A 15934-nucleotide genomic window follows, 5' to 3' on the forward strand; every position below is an offset into this window, starting at 1 on the left:
TATCCCCATAACTATGTCTGCTGCATATCTGCAATATGCAACGGTCGTTCATAGATGACGCCGCTAGCTCCTACGTACCCAGATGCCCGGCCTAATGTTCAAATACCTTAGGGGCATCCGGTCATAGTTTAATTATTTTGGAACGAGGCTCGCTATCACGCTCTACAACTGTAAGGTGAGGTAATGAAACCTGCTAAAGAATATTGATTGATTAGAATCCTGAACCCCAAGGCGGGAAGTTTTCCCTTTCGCTTCTAATATATTATAAGAACCTATAGCTACCTACGAACAATATGTTAATGACGTCACCCTCTGGGCGGGGCTCGTAAAGCCATGGTGAAAAGCCTCTAAGTCACGTACACCTTAAATACATATAATTCTTTTATTACAAAAATCCTTCTATCCTTACAATATTTTCCTTGTTCAGATCACTCAACATATCTTGCAAGTCTTTTACTCTTTCCGAAATATGAATAATGTCATCCACAAATCTTAGGTGATTAAAATGTAGATTTGTAGTTTGAAATCTACATTGAAGGGTTTGGTGGAAAAAACGAGGTGAAAGTCCGCTCGTTTTAAAGTCTTCTCCTTATACAATCATGGAGCAACCTCCAAGCAGACCTCAGGGGGTTGCCGAATTCTATTTACAGGCACAAGTTGGTAGTTGCCACTATACAACTAAAGTAATCAATTTTTCCTCGATATACAATGTACAATGCATGGACTGAGTCTGGACTCAGTATCCATTCATGGATATATTTACATAAGATATGGAACATCAAATAAATATGTTGCACGTATGGCGATAAATAGTGTTGACATATGTTGATCTGGTAGGCTGGTAATGTTGAACACAGATCCTTGGTGGATTAATCAAACTCATAGAATCTTTTCTTTGTCTATTGGTGATCGATTACATCAGCAGGCCTTCCTCGGTCTGCTCTATCTACTGACTGCCGGCCCCATCGTTCGCCTCTGCTTCGTACTAGTTGAATTGCTGACAAAGCATTATTTGGTGAGGGCTGGCAGCCTTACAATTATTCATAATTAAATCTAGTGACGTTGAAGGTAATCATTCATACATGGTATATTTTCATTATAAAATTATGTAGTTGTTTCTTGTGATTTAATTATTATCCGTATTAATCTAGTCACGGAGTATAGCGTGTATGTAGGAAAAGGTGTTTGAAATCAAAGTATTTCACGGTTTGGTCACGTGAAGGAAGAACTTAGGGGTGTGTGTATGCGTATGTTCGTATGTGTGTTGCGATGTAGTTTTCCATGGGCGATGTTGCAATATGTGAGGTTATAGGTAATGGTTACATATTGTTTTGCCAGGTGATTGGGTGTGCTCCTCTGGCCACAGCCAGGTCTGATGACAATGGCCGGTCCCTTGGGAGTCCGATCCAAGCACAAAGGAGGGTCCTTTGAGAGTTGACTGAAGATGTCTGAGTTCTCTCTCACACCACATATGTGTGTGAGCTTGTGCACGCTAGACATCTAAAGGATTGACTCTTCTTTTTACTCTTCTTGCAACAAAAATATTCGCCATTAAGTCTTCAAACCTTTCACTTCCCAATTCAACCTTCTGAAAATTTCTACCAAGCAAGCTGTAAACATTTTTGGTGAAATTGTATCGCCTTACCGTACCCCTTTCTCGATCTTGACCTTTCCTGTATCCTTTTGTAGTCGAATTACCGTGGTACCTTTCGCATAATTAACCCTTACGAAATGTTCATTTGCACCCTGCTTGCGTAGCGAATTTAGTATTGCTATTTGTTCTACCAAATCAAATGCTTTCTCGTAATCTATAAGAACTAAGCAAAGAAATATGTTGTATTCTGTCGTTTTCTCGATTAGTTGATTTACCTGCAAAAGGTCTATAGTCGAGTATCAGTTTCTAAAGCCTGCCTGTATTGTTTGGTTTCCATCTAAAATTTTACTTAGCCTATTTGTAAGGATCTTGGAGAATACTTTATATGCATTTGATAGTAAGCATAATCGGTCGGCAGTTACTAAGGTCTTTCTGTTGATCACGTGTCGAGCACGTGATCCAGAAACGTGGCGAATCACATGCAAGATGGTGTTATATGTCCCTCTTGCGCGGGATTCTCACCAGCTACGCATCTTAGAAACGAAAGTGTTTTATTTTTCCCATACCTATCGTGAAAACGTGAAATTTGAATATAGATCTTCAAAGACACCTTCAAGAGTCGAAGTCGCGTCCCCAGGAAGGGCATTAAAGCATTGTACACAGTATACCAACACCCCTTTTTTTCTTTTCTTTTTTTACGTGTCATTGTTATAGCAGTACTTGCAGGATTTGAGTAAGTCGTCACTGTGGGAACAAATCAGAGGCTGACACCTTTACCTCTTTTTTTCATTTGCAGGAGAGCTACTTCTGGTTCGGTGGAGGCACCCCGGCCCCTGAAGAACTCGAAGTCGACAACAAAGCTGCCCATAGCACCGAAGAGGAAGCTCTCGACCACCTTGAACAGGATCTGTTGGGCAACAATAGCTTCTACGCAAGCGCCAATGAAAACGACGGTACAAGTTACGGCCGGTCTGCAGACGCGGAGATCCACGCTCAGGAGGGCGAAGGTGGGAGCCACTTTAACTTCTCTTTTGGCGACACCTCCAGGGGCGGCGGCAGCTACAGCTACAGCAGCAGCAGCAGCCACTCGGCCGGTGATGACGGCGGCGAAGGCACTTATTACCACAGTGCCGAGGGTCATGGTAGTCAAGGCAGCAGTACTGGGAGTGAAACCTACCACCGTGATCAAGATGGGGGTGGTGGCGACAGGGGCGATGGCTATGGCTATGGCCGAGTGGGAGGTGATGACAGGCGCGACGGCTATGGCTATGGCCGAGTAGGAGGTGATGACAGGGGCGACGGCTATGGCTATGGCCGAGTAGGAGGTGATGACAGGCGCGACGGCTATGGCTATGGCCGAGTAGGAGGTGATGACAGGGGCGACGGCTATGGCTATGGCCGAGTAGGAGGTGATGACAGGGGCGACGGCTATGGCTATGGCCGAGTAGGAGGTGATGACAGGGGCGACGGCTATGGACATGGCCAAGATGGAGGTGATGACAGGGGTGACGGCTATGGATATGGCCGAGTAGGAGGTGATGACAGGGGCGACGGCTATGGACATGGCCAAGATGGAAGTGATGGCAGGGGCGACGGCTATGGACATGGCCAAGATGGAAGTGATGGCAGGGGCGACGGCTATGGACATGGCCAAGATGGAAGTGATGGCAGGGGCGACGGCTATGGACATGGCCAAGATGGAGGTGACAGTACACAATGGGAAGGACGCGAGTATGTTCAAAATGAAGACTTAGGCAATAGAGGAGAAGACGGTTACTACCGAGGACGTGTCCCACACGCCACCAGTCAGCCTGACATTGACGGTACGTACTCGTATATCGCTCCCAACGGCACCCGTATCACCTACAGCCGATGGGAGGAAGAATATGATCGACGCTACGGCGGAAGAGACGGCGAGGACAGTCGCTGGCAGGTCGAAGGTGGTAGAGGTGGTGGAGGATTCAGAGTGACGTACGGAACGGGAGGAACCGGTGGAGGAGCCGGAGGCGTGACCGGAAGTGGAGGGACTGGTGGAGGAGCTGGAGGCGTCTACGGAAGTGGAGGAACCGGTGGAGGAGCTGGAGGCGTCTACGGAAGTGGAGGGACCGGTGGAGGAGCTGGAGGCGTCTACGGAAGTGGAGGGACTGGTGGAGGAGCTGGAGGCGTCTACGGAAGTGGAGGAACCGGTGGAGGAGCTGGAGGCGTCTACGGAAGTGGAGGAACCGGTGGAGGAGTTGGAGGCGTCTACGGAAGTGGAGGAACCGGTGGAGGAGCTGGAGGAGTTGGAGGCGTCTACGGAAGTGGAGGAACCGGTGGAGGAGCTGGAGGAGTTGGAGGCGTCTACGGAAGTGGAGGAACCGGTGGAGGAGCTGGAGGCGTCTACGGAAGTGGCGGCACCGGTGGAGGAACTGGAGGTGTTGTCGTCGGCGGAAACTACGAAGACTGCAAATGCCTAGGGGAGAAGGGAAGCAGGGTAAGTTTCTTATGGTTCTCCTTGGAAATACCTTGGCGCCGTCCTTTCTGCTCTGGCTTCAACTATTTGAGAGAGGCAACCATGTGGCCAGTATTTAGTTATTTGTTGTTAATATCCGAGAGTTAACAACTGTCAGTTAGGACAATGGCAGTATTTTTAGTTAATAATTATTGCATGAGATGTGCTCAATGAGCCGATATAGATATAATTCATATACTTATAACAGTCGTTCTGCCCTTGTTAGACGTAGAGGATTGATTATTTATTTATTCTTTTTCTTTCCTCTTCACAGGGCCCGCCGGGATCACCGGGCCGCCAGGGAGAGAAGGGCCAACAGGGCTTCCAGGGAGTGGAGGGATTACCTGGCCCCAAGGGCTACAAGGGCGAGCCTGGCTCACAGGGTCCTACAGGTCCAAAGGGCGACAGAGTAAGTTCCGATTTACATTAGATACTTTATCATTATTACCCTTAGTAGTGTTACTGTCACTACCATTACTATTGTTATCAATACAGAGTGACAAAGAATAAAAATGACATTAAAAATAATTAAAGACCAACGTTGTGTCTCCTCATGAAGAGCTTTTAGAATAATCACATCCAGCTGCCATGAAGCCTTGAACCCGGGACCTCGTGATTAGGAGTCCAGTCTAATACCATATTGCCATGCAAAGGGTATGAAAAGGATTGGAGCCTGCTACATATTGTAGGCCTACAGTACATAGCAGGCTCCAGTCCTTTTTGTACTCTTTGCATGACAATATGGTATCAGACTGGACTCCTAATCATGAGGTCCCGGGTTCGAGGCTCCGTGACTGCTGGATTTGATTATTTGAAAGACATCACTACAACTAGTGATATATTCCATAAAGCTTTGAAGATATTGATAAGTGGCGTGCACTAGGCTTGATGAAAAAAGTTAAATAATAATGCCATGTACTTCCCTATAGGGCAAAATGGGCTTGAATGGCTTCCCTGGCATCAACGGTATTCCCGGACTTCCAGGACCCACTGGCCCACCCGGAACCCCCGGAATGGATGGTTGCAATGGCACTAATGTAAGTTAGCACATTTCTGGCACTCCCTAGACCTGAGTAAAGAAATGTTTCACCTGGGTGTTTGAATTAATGAATATGATATCTTTATCACCCAGGTATTTCATTTTGATCTCTTTTGTCTTGAAGGGTTTCAATTTATTATGTAGATTTGATTTGCTTTTTTCCTCCCCCCAGGGTGTACCTGGATTGAAAGGCGACCTAGGTACCCCAGGTCCCCGTGGTCTCAGAGGTCCTCCTGGTGAAAAAGGTTTCAAGGGAGAACCAGGCGTGCTTCATGGCCCAGTTCCTAAAGGTGAAACCGGAGTCCCCGGTAATGATGGACAACCAGGAGCACCAGGCGAGTCAGGTCCTTATGGTCCCCCAGGTGATCCTGGAGTCCGAGGAGAGCGAGGACCTCCCGTAAGTACATTAATTTTCCTGAGTCTGATGAACAGCTTGCTGATTTTCTTCATCTGGCTAAACCCAAGATCACAGTCAGCTGGTGGGCATACGAGACAAAATGGACCTTGATTCCTGTCCAGGGAGGGTCTGTTCCCCAGCTGAATGGAATAGTATGGGTTTATCAAGAAAAAAATCTGCAAGGTGTATCACTGAACTAAAAGGACTGAATATCAAAGAGTAGATTAATGCTAAAAGGAGCCTTTCATTTAATTGGACTATGTCTATTGATGGAGGGATCAATGACAAGTGCTGCTCCTGCAAGATGGACATCAGTGAGAATGACCTCCCTGCTCCCTATTTTCAAAAGTAACACACCTACCTCTATCTTGAGGTGCAGCCTGATACTTGGTATCTGGGCCAGGCCTAAGATCTCTTTATATCAACTTCAGCTGTATTTCCTTCACCTTTTCATATAAGGAGAGTTAACAAGTGGCTGCTCCATTCCTCCTACTATTATAAGCTGGTAACACAAGAACTGCCCCACACTAACACAGCACAGATACATACATACTTACATATACCAAGGCTTTTTCCCCTTTACAAGGGAGGTAGCCAAAAAGGAAAAGGCATAAAATCATTTCCTCCCATTCCATCCCTGAATACACTCCACACCCCTCCACCCTCCCTCTTATCTGAGCACCTCCTGGATGACGGGTCATCCCTGCACCTTGTCCACTGCCCTGGGTCAGAAGCAGTGTCGCAAGACACAGCACATCCACAGCAAGGTCGCTTCATTAAATCGGCGACCCCCCCTCTCCGTCCCCCCATTGCATAAAAGGAGAGGACGGGGAGAAATCCCTTCGGGCTGCGTCAAATTTTGCTCACACATACTACCTCACCCCCCATCCCCCCACCCATTCCACCTCATGCAATCACAACATCATCCATATACAACCATTCTCCATTCCCCTCTTCCCCAAAGCCCCCTTCACCCCATCCATCCACCTCATCCTAGGACGTCCCCTCATGTTCACTCCCTCCACATCTGCCTTCCATACCTCGTTTACTAGTCTTTCTTCACTCATTCTTTCCATGTGTCCAAACCATCCTAATACTCTTTCATCAACCCTATCTCCCAGCTCCTTTTCCATCCCTGTTCTCCTCACCTCCTCATTTCTCACTCTAGCCTAGTAACCCCCATCATACTTCTCAGAAACCTCATCTCAAACACATTCAAACTCCTTCTCTCTTCCTCTCTTATGTTCCATGTTTCTGCCCCATACAGTGCTGTTGGCACAATCACTCCTTCATACAGTCTCCTCTTAGCATCCATTCCCAAATGTCTATTCCTCAATACACTCTTTAATCCACTAAGGCATTTACTCGCTTCTCTCAATCTACATTCTACCTCCACCTTCACTCCACCTTTCCCTGCCACATTTGCACCCAAGTATCTAAAACTATCCACTTCCTCCAGTCGCTCTCCCTTAATGCTCACTTCCAGTCTACAAGGGTTCCAGTGAACCCTTGTACATCTCATCACCTTACTTTTACCCACATTTATCTTTAGCTTTCTTCCATCACATACTCTCCCAAGCTCTGCCACCAACTTCCTCAATCCCTCCTCCGATCCTGCCACAAGCGCAGTGTCATCCACAAACAACAGCTGGCTCACCTCCCACTTTTCTCCATTTTCTTTAACCATCTCCAATCCCTGACCCACTACCCTTGCATTTACCTCTCGCACCACCCCATCCATGTATAAGTTGAACAGCCAGGGTGACATAACGCATCCCTGACGAAGTCCCACCTTTACCTCGAACCACTCACTCTCTCCATTTGCAATCCTGACACAAGCTCTACTACTCTCATAAAAACTCTTGACAGCTCCTAGAAGCTTTCTTCCTATCCCGTATATCTGCATAACCTCCCACAGTGCCTTTCTGTCTACCCTGTCATAAGCCTTTTCCAGATCCATAAAAGCCCAAAAAACATCCTTCCCCTTTCCTATAGCTTTCTCACATATCTGTCTTATCACAAAGATCTGTTCTACACAACCTCTACCTGTCCTAAGTACACACTGTTCCTCACCAATTATTCCGTCTGTTTCTCTCCTAATCCTCTCAATCAAGATCCTCCCATAAGCCTTCCCAACTACACTTAACAAGCTAATCCCTCTGAAACTACTACATTCACACTTGTCCACTTTTCCCTTGTAAAGAGGAACTATACAGGCACTCCTCCAGTCCTCCGGCACTCTACCCTCTCTCCAGCACAGATAACAGTTCAAAACTACTTCCCAAAGAGATCAATGGAAAGGCCTAAAGATCATTGCCAGTTACTGTGTGATTGTGAGTTTCCAGTCAGTGAAACTTGATGCAACAATTATTATTGTTTGTACCATGATGTCATTATTAACAAAAACCTTTTGTTTACCATGCAGGGTAGCCATGGTTACCCGGGGCTGAAGGGAGACAAGGGAGAAATGGGCATTGGTTTCAAAGGACCTCAGGGACAAAAAGGAGAACCAGGACCTCCAGGAACGCCTTTGCAATGTGAACTTGGTGGGAGTAACTGTACTGATGTTGTTATCAAAGGACAAAAGGTAAATAGTGTCTCATTTATTTCCCTTATTTTTGCACAATTAAAGTAAAATTATGAAGACAGAAGTTATGTTATATTCATTTTTTCTCTCTAATATTTGTTCTCATGTTTGCTTCCCTCAGGGCCAGCCTGGTATGAAGGGAGAGAAGGGAGGAACCTGTCAGGATGGTCGAGACGGTGTCAAAGGCGAAAAGGGAGAGAAAGGTCTTATAGGACCTGCTGGGCCCCATGTGAGTTGACTTTTGGCTCTGGTACTTCAATACAGAAAGTATACCCAACATATATCTCAGCAGCCTTGATTTTCTTCATGAACTACCTCTTGCTTTCTTCTTTTGAATCATGATATGGTTGACCCAACACACACACACATAAATATATATATATATATATATATATATATATATATATATATATATATGTATATATATATATATATATATATGTATATATTTATGTTATTTACTTTTTTGTTTAGGAATGTCCCCTGTGGGGCTACAAGGAGAAGGATGCCTAATCCCACTCCCTGTCCCTTTCTTCTTGCCTCTTACGATCCAAGTGGAAATACTTGGTGGCAGTATTCTTTTCCCCCACCACAGGGAATTCCCCCACAGCAGAAAATTAATACTCAGAGAAATGGTACAGTACAGCAGCAAGGGGTTGGGGTACAGCATTATGGAGGGACAAGGTACAGGGATGACCCATCATCCAGGAGGTGCTAAGATAAGAGGGATGGTGGAGGGGTGGTGAGTGTATTCAGGGATGGAATGGGTGGGAATGAGTTTATACCTTTTCCTTTTTGGCTACCTCCCTTGTAAGGGGGAAAAAGCCTTGGTATGTGTATGTGTGTATGTATATGTATATGTATATATATATGTATATATATATGTCTATATATAAATATATATTTATGTGTATATATATATATATATATATATGTATATGTATGTATAAATACGCAAATATATATATGTGTGTATATATATACACATATATGTATATGTATATATACAAATATAATATTTGCATGCATATATCTATATATATATATATATATATATATATGTATATGTATATATAGATATATATATATATATATATATATATATATATATATATATATGTATACATATATGTATGTATACATATATGTATGTATACATATATATATACATATATATATATATATATATATATATGTATGTATACATATATATATATATATATATATATACACACATATATATGTATACATATATGTCTGTATATGTATACATATGTATATGTTTACATATATATATGTATACATATATGTGTACATATATGTATACAAATATATATGTATATATGTATATATATATATATACATATATGATATATATGTATGTATATATATATATATGTATGTATATATATATATATGTATATATGTATGTATGCATATATATATATATATATATATATATATATGTACATATGTATATATATATATATATACATATATGATATATATGTATATATATATATATATATGTATGTGTATATATATATATATATATATATATACAGGTATATATATATATATATATATATATATACATATATGTATATATATATATATATATATATATGTATACATATATATATGTATACATATATGTATACATATATATATATATATGTATATATATGTATACATTATATATATATATATATATATATATATATATACACATATACATGTATATATATGTATACATATACATATATACACACACACACACTTCAACGAACGGACGGCTTAGAAGACGTTCTGAAGAAAATTGAAGTTTCGTGGATCCCAACGCAAAGAGAAGTACCTATTGTATTTACAGGGTGGGGGGAAATTGCTCGTGGGGTAGTGGGAAAGTAGGGAAAGAGGAGAAGGGGAGGGATTGCTGAGGGAAATGGAAGGAAATGAGGAAGGACAGGACTTGGCCCAGGCAGACAGGCGAAAAGTAAACAAACGGCCCCCCGACCAGCTGAGCGACGATGAAATGTCTAATAAAAATGTAAAGATTAGAAGTATAGATAAGACCAATACAGTAGAAAGTGATGAGAATATTTTCCAGGGATTGAAAGAGGGTGGGGGGACACAAACCCCCCCCCCCCGACTGACAAGACTAGAAGAGAAGGTCGATAAGATGATCGAGGACTTGGAGCGTAGGTTCGGTCATGTTAACAACATTGTACGGAGGGTTGAAAAATTGGAAGAACTAGAGAAGGCGAACAAAAACTTAACTAAGGAAATTGAAGAATTAAAAAAACAGTTAAAAGAAGTAAAAGAAGAGAATAAAGTCTTAAAGGAGAATAATAAGGAGAACAAGGAGGGTTGGAAAAAAATCCAAGAAAATAGCAAAGTTGCATTCACTGACATAATCAGACAGCAAATGAATGAACAAACTGAAGACTCAGTTATTAAAGTGATGAGACAGAAGGAGAATATAGTAAGAGAATTAGCTGACAAAAAGAAATGTGTAATTATATTAGGAATGGAAGAGAAACATAACCCAGATAGAACCACATGAATCAAAGAGGAAAATAAAAAAGTAAGAAATTTACTAGAATTAGTTCAGGAAGATGAACCAGAAATAATGAAACAAATCGAAGAGAAATTCAGGCTCGGGAAATATAGTACAGACAAGACCAGACCAATTAAGATTAAATTCAGGTCACAAATTACGGCTGAGAATATCTTATCCAAAACAGGGAAACTAGCAACAAGTGAACAATATAAAAAGGTATGGATAAAAAGGGAAATGAATAAAGAGGAAAGAGAGGAAGAAAAACAGAAAAGACTTGTAGCAAAGGAAAAAAACGAGATAAGAACAGAGTCAGAAAAAGAGAGATTCTATTGGAGAGTAGTGAATATGAAACTAAAGAAAGTCGACATACAAGAGAAAAACGAAAGGGAAACAGAGAACACAATGGAAGTGGCAGAAAACTAAAAGTGTCTTACACAAATATAGATGGATTAATAACAGGATTGAAGGAGCTGAATGATTATTTGAAAGAAAAAGAACCGGACATAATGGGAATTGTAGAAACAAAATTAAAAGGTCCACTACCACCCAACAGTGTAGGACATGATGCATATAATTATTGGATTAGAAACAGAGTGAAAAAGGAAGGGGGTGGACTTATGTTCCTGACTAAGAAGGATATAAACGTGAAGGGTGTCACATATGGAAAGAATACAGTAGAGATAATAATGATGGAAGTAGAAGACAGAGATAAGAAGAACAGAAATTTTGTGATAAATTATGTGCCCCCGAAAACAGCCTCATGGGAAGAGAGTGAACATAAAAGTATGTTAGAGGACACAAAGATAACATTAAACAAGATAATGGAAGAGGGAGGAAGAATAGTTATGATGGGCGACTTTAATTGCAAAGAAATCTGCTGGGAAGAGATGACAGTAAAGGGTGGAGAAGGCTCATGGGGAAACGCTCTACTTGAGATGGTTACTGACCATACAATGACACAATGGATACAGGAGAACACTAGGTATAGAAATGAAGAAGAACCATCGAGACTAGACCTAATAATTACATCCGAACCTAGAATAGTGGACAAAATTGAATATAAAACACCAATAAGTAAAAGTGACCACATATTGATTGAACTGGAACTTAATGAAGAAAAATATATGAAAAGAAATGAACAATATAGAAAAGGAAGAATGATGTATGAAAAAACAAACTTTGATAAAATAAGAGAATTCTTTCAGAAGGAAAACTGGGAAGAAATATACAAAGAAGAAACAACAGTAGAAGAGAAATGGAATATTTTGACAAAAATTTACAAAAAAGGAGTGGAAAAGTATGTCCCAAGACAAAAACAAGAAAAAGAATATGTAAAATGCTGGTACAACAAAAGTTGTAGGGAGTTAAAAGACAAAAGAGACAAAGCTTGGACCAGATGGAAAAAAAGACAGAAGACCTGAAAAATGGAAAATATATACCTGTTATAGAAATGAATATGTACAAACGTGCAGAGAGGAAAAGAGAAAATATGAAAAAGATGTCATAGAAAAGTGTAAAGATCAACCAAAACTATTCTACAGATTTGTAAACAATAAACTGAAAAACAAACAAGACTTGGAGAAATTAAGACAAGGAGGAGTTGAATACACTGAGGAAATGGAAATGGCAGAAATTATGAACAAACATTTTAAATCAGTGTTTACAAGGGAAAATATACAACCTGAAGAGATTGAGTGGAAGGAAAAAGTCCCCCCTATGGAAGAAATAGAAGTAACAAAGAATGAAATATTGACACACTTGGGTAATTTTGATGTCAGAAAATCGCATGGGCCAGATGAAATAGCAAACTGGATTCTGAAAGAATGCAGGAATGAACTGGCAGACAAAATACATAGCATAATAAGCAGTTCCTTAAAAGAAGGAAAAGTTCCAGAAGATTGGAAAAAAGCAAATATAGTACCTATATATAAAGGAGGAAATAAAGAAGAACCTACCAACTATAGACCAGTCTCTCTAACAAGTACAATAGCAAAAATATGTGAAAGAATTATCAAAAGTAGATGGGTAAAATACTTGGAAAAAAAACAACGTACTAAATCCAAGGCAATTTGGATTCAGACAAGGACGATCATGCGTCACCAATTTAATATGTTTCTATTCAAGGCTAATAGATATAATACAAGAAAGAGATGGATGGGCTGATTGTGCATTTCTAGACCTAAAAAAAGCTTTTGACAAAGTACCACATAAGAAGTTGCTTAAGAAATTAGAATATGAAGGAGGAATACAAGGTAAATTGCTAAATTGGATGGAAGACTTTTTGCAAGAAAGAAAAATGAGAGTAGTGATAAGAGATCAGCACTCAAAATGGAATGAAGTAATAAGCGGTGTCCCGCAGGGAACAGTTCTGGCCCCAATAATGTTTGCTATATATATTAATGATATGGATGAAGGAATTGAAAGCTATATGAGCTTCTTTGCAGATGATGCAAAATTACTGAAAAGAGTGAAAACTGAAGAAGATTGTGAATCACTACAGAGAGATCTAAATAAAGTACAAGAATGGAGTAGGAAGTGGGAGATGGAGTTCAATACAAAAAAGTGTAGTATAATGGAATTTGGAAAAAGCAAAAACAGAATAACAGGAGCATATAATTTGGGAGAAGAAGGAATAAAAAAAGTAGAAAATGAGAAGGACCTGGGAGTCATTGTTATGAATAATATGTCACCTGAGAAACATATAAATAAGATTTTTGGAGAAACTTATAATTTAATAAGAACAATCAAAGTGGCATTTACATACCTGGATGAAGAAATGGTGAGGAAAATCCTAATCACCCTGATAAGACCAAGATTGGAATATGCAGCAACGATATGGTCACCAAGTACAAAAAAATGTATAAAAAAACTTGAAAGAATACAAAGAGCAATTACAAAACTGGCACCAACACTCTCAAAACTATCATATGAAGAGAGACTACAAAAAATTAAACTACAGACACTAGAGCAAAGAAGAGAGAGAGGAGATTTGATAGCTATTTACAGAATCATGAAAGGCATAGAAATTACTGATAGAGAGAATCTGATAAAATGGGATGACAGAAATACAAGAGGACACGGAAAGAAAATAAAAAAAGACAACTATAGAAGAGATTTGAAAAAGAACAGCTTTCCTCACAGAGCAATAGACAGTTGGAACAAGTTAGATGAGAAAGTGGTGTGTGCAAAAACGATACATAAATTTAAAAATAGTTTAGATAAAATGAGATATGAAGACGGGACCCCACGAGCATAGCTCCCCTTCCCGTAAAATACAACTAGGTAAAACTAGGTAAATACACACTTCAACGAACGGACGGCTTAGAAGACGTTCTGAAGAAAATTGAAGTTTCGTGGATCCCAACGCAAAGAGAAGTACCTATTGTATTTACAGGGTGGGGGGAAATTGCTCGTGGGGTAGTGGGAAAGTAGGGAAAGAGGAGAAGGGGAGGGATTGCTGAGGGAAATGGAAGGAAATGAGGAAGGACAGGACTTGGCCCAGGCAGACAGGCGAAAAGTAAACAAACGGCCCCCCGACCAGCTGAGCGACGATGAAATGTCTAATAAAAATGTAAAGATTAGAAGTATAGATAAGACCAATACAGTAGAAAGTGATGAGAATATTTTCCAGGGATTGAAAGAGGGTGGGGGGACACAAACCCCCCCCCCCCCCCGACTGACAAGACTAGAAGAGAAGGTCGATAAGATGATCGAGGACTTGGAGCGTAGGTTCGGTCATGTTAACAACATTGTACGGAGGGTTGAAAAATTGGAAGAACTAGAGAAGGCGAACAAAAACTTAACTAAGGAAATTGAAGAATTAAAAAAACAGTTAAAAGAAGTAAAAGAAGAGAATAAAGTCTTAAAGGAGAATAATAAGGAGAACAAGGAGGGTTGGAAAAAAATCCAAGAAAATAGCAAAGTTGCATTCACTGACATAATCAGACAGCAAATGAATGAACAAACTGAAGACTCAGTTATTAAAGTGATGAGACAGAAGGAGAATATAGTAAGAGACTTAGCAGACAGAAAGAAATGTGTAATTATATTAGGAATGGAAGAGAAACATAACCCAGATAGAACCACATGAATCAAAGAGGAAAATAAAAAAGTAAGAAATTTACTAGAATTAGTTCAGGAAGATGAACCAGAAATAATGAAACAAATCGAAGAGAAATTCAGGCTCGGGAAATATAGTACAGACAAGACCAGACCAATTAAGATTAAATTCAGGTCACAAATTACGGCTGAGAATATCTTATCCAAAACAGGGAAACTAGCAACAAGTGAACAATATAAAAAGGTATGGATAAAAAGGGAAATGAATAAAGAGGAAAGAGAGGAAGAAAAACAGAAAAGACTTGTAGCAAAGGAAAAAAACGAGATAAGAACAGAGTCAGAAAAAGAGAGATTCTATTGGAGAGTAGTGAATATGAAACTAAAGAAAGTCGACATACAAGAGAAAAACGAAAGGGAAACAGAGAACACAATGGAAGTGGCAGAAAACTAAAAGTGTCTTACACAAATATAGATGGATTAATAACAGGATTGAAGGAGCTGAATGATTATTTGAAAGAAAAAGAACCGGACATAATGGGAATTGTAGAAACAAAATTAAAAGGTCCACTACCACCCAACAGTGTAGGACATGATGCATATAATTATTGGATTAGAAACAGAGTGAAAAAGGAAGGGGGTGGACTTATGTTCCTGACTAAGAAGGATATAAACGTGAAGGGTGTCACATATGGAAAGAATACAGTAGAGATAATAATGATGGAAGTAGAAGACAGAGATAAGAAGAACAGAAATTTTGTGATAAATTATGTGCCCCCGAAAACAGCCTCATGGGAAGAGAGTGAACATAAAAGTATGTTAGAGGACACAAAGATAACATTAAACAAGATAATGGAAGAGGGAGGAAGAATAGTTATGATGGGCGACTTTAATTGCAAAGAAATCTGCTGGGAAGAGATGACAGTAAAGGGTGGAGAAGGCTCATGGGGAAACGCTCTACTTGAGATGGTTACTGACCATACAATGACACAATGGATACAGGAGAACACTAGGTATAGAAATGAAGAAGAACCATCGAGACTAGACCTAATAATTACATCCGAACCTAGAATAGTGGACAAAATTGAATATAAAACACCAATAAGTAAAAGTGACCACATATTGATTGAACTGGAACTTAATGAAGAAAAATATATGAAAAGAAATGAACAATATAGAAAAGGAAGAATGATGTATGAAAAAACAAACT

General features: G+C 40.1%; 1 protein-coding gene across 4 annotated transcripts in view; it reads left to right on the forward strand.

Moving 5' to 3' along the window:
* Positions 1 to 15934, forward strand: part of Col4a1 (Collagen type IV alpha 1) — a 367458-nt gene that overhangs the window by 284583 nt on the left and 66941 nt on the right. The window contains exons 3-9 of one of the 4 annotated variants that reach the window (XM_076175659.1): positions 2391 to 3858; positions 3916 to 4067; positions 4360 to 4494; positions 5015 to 5122; positions 5297 to 5521; positions 7947 to 8108; positions 8230 to 8337. In XM_076175659.1, the coding sequence (XP_076031774.1) occupies positions 2391 to 3858; positions 3916 to 4067; positions 4360 to 4494; positions 5015 to 5122; positions 5297 to 5521; positions 7947 to 8108; positions 8230 to 8337 (2358 nt within the window). Of the gene's footprint in view, positions 1 to 2390; positions 4068 to 4359; positions 4495 to 5014; positions 5123 to 5296; positions 5522 to 7946; positions 8109 to 8229; positions 8338 to 15934 lie in introns of all 4 variants that reach the window. The other 3 variants (XM_076175658.1, XM_076175660.1, XM_076175657.1) reach the window with 3 other exon arrangements.

The sequence above is a fragment of the Oratosquilla oratoria genome, chromosome 37 (genome assembly GCF_046742065.1).
Source record: "Oratosquilla oratoria isolate Oo_2021 chromosome 37, ASM4674206v1, whole genome shotgun sequence".
In the NCBI taxonomy this organism is placed as follows: Eukaryota; Metazoa; Arthropoda; class Malacostraca; order Stomatopoda; family Squillidae; genus Oratosquilla; species Oratosquilla oratoria.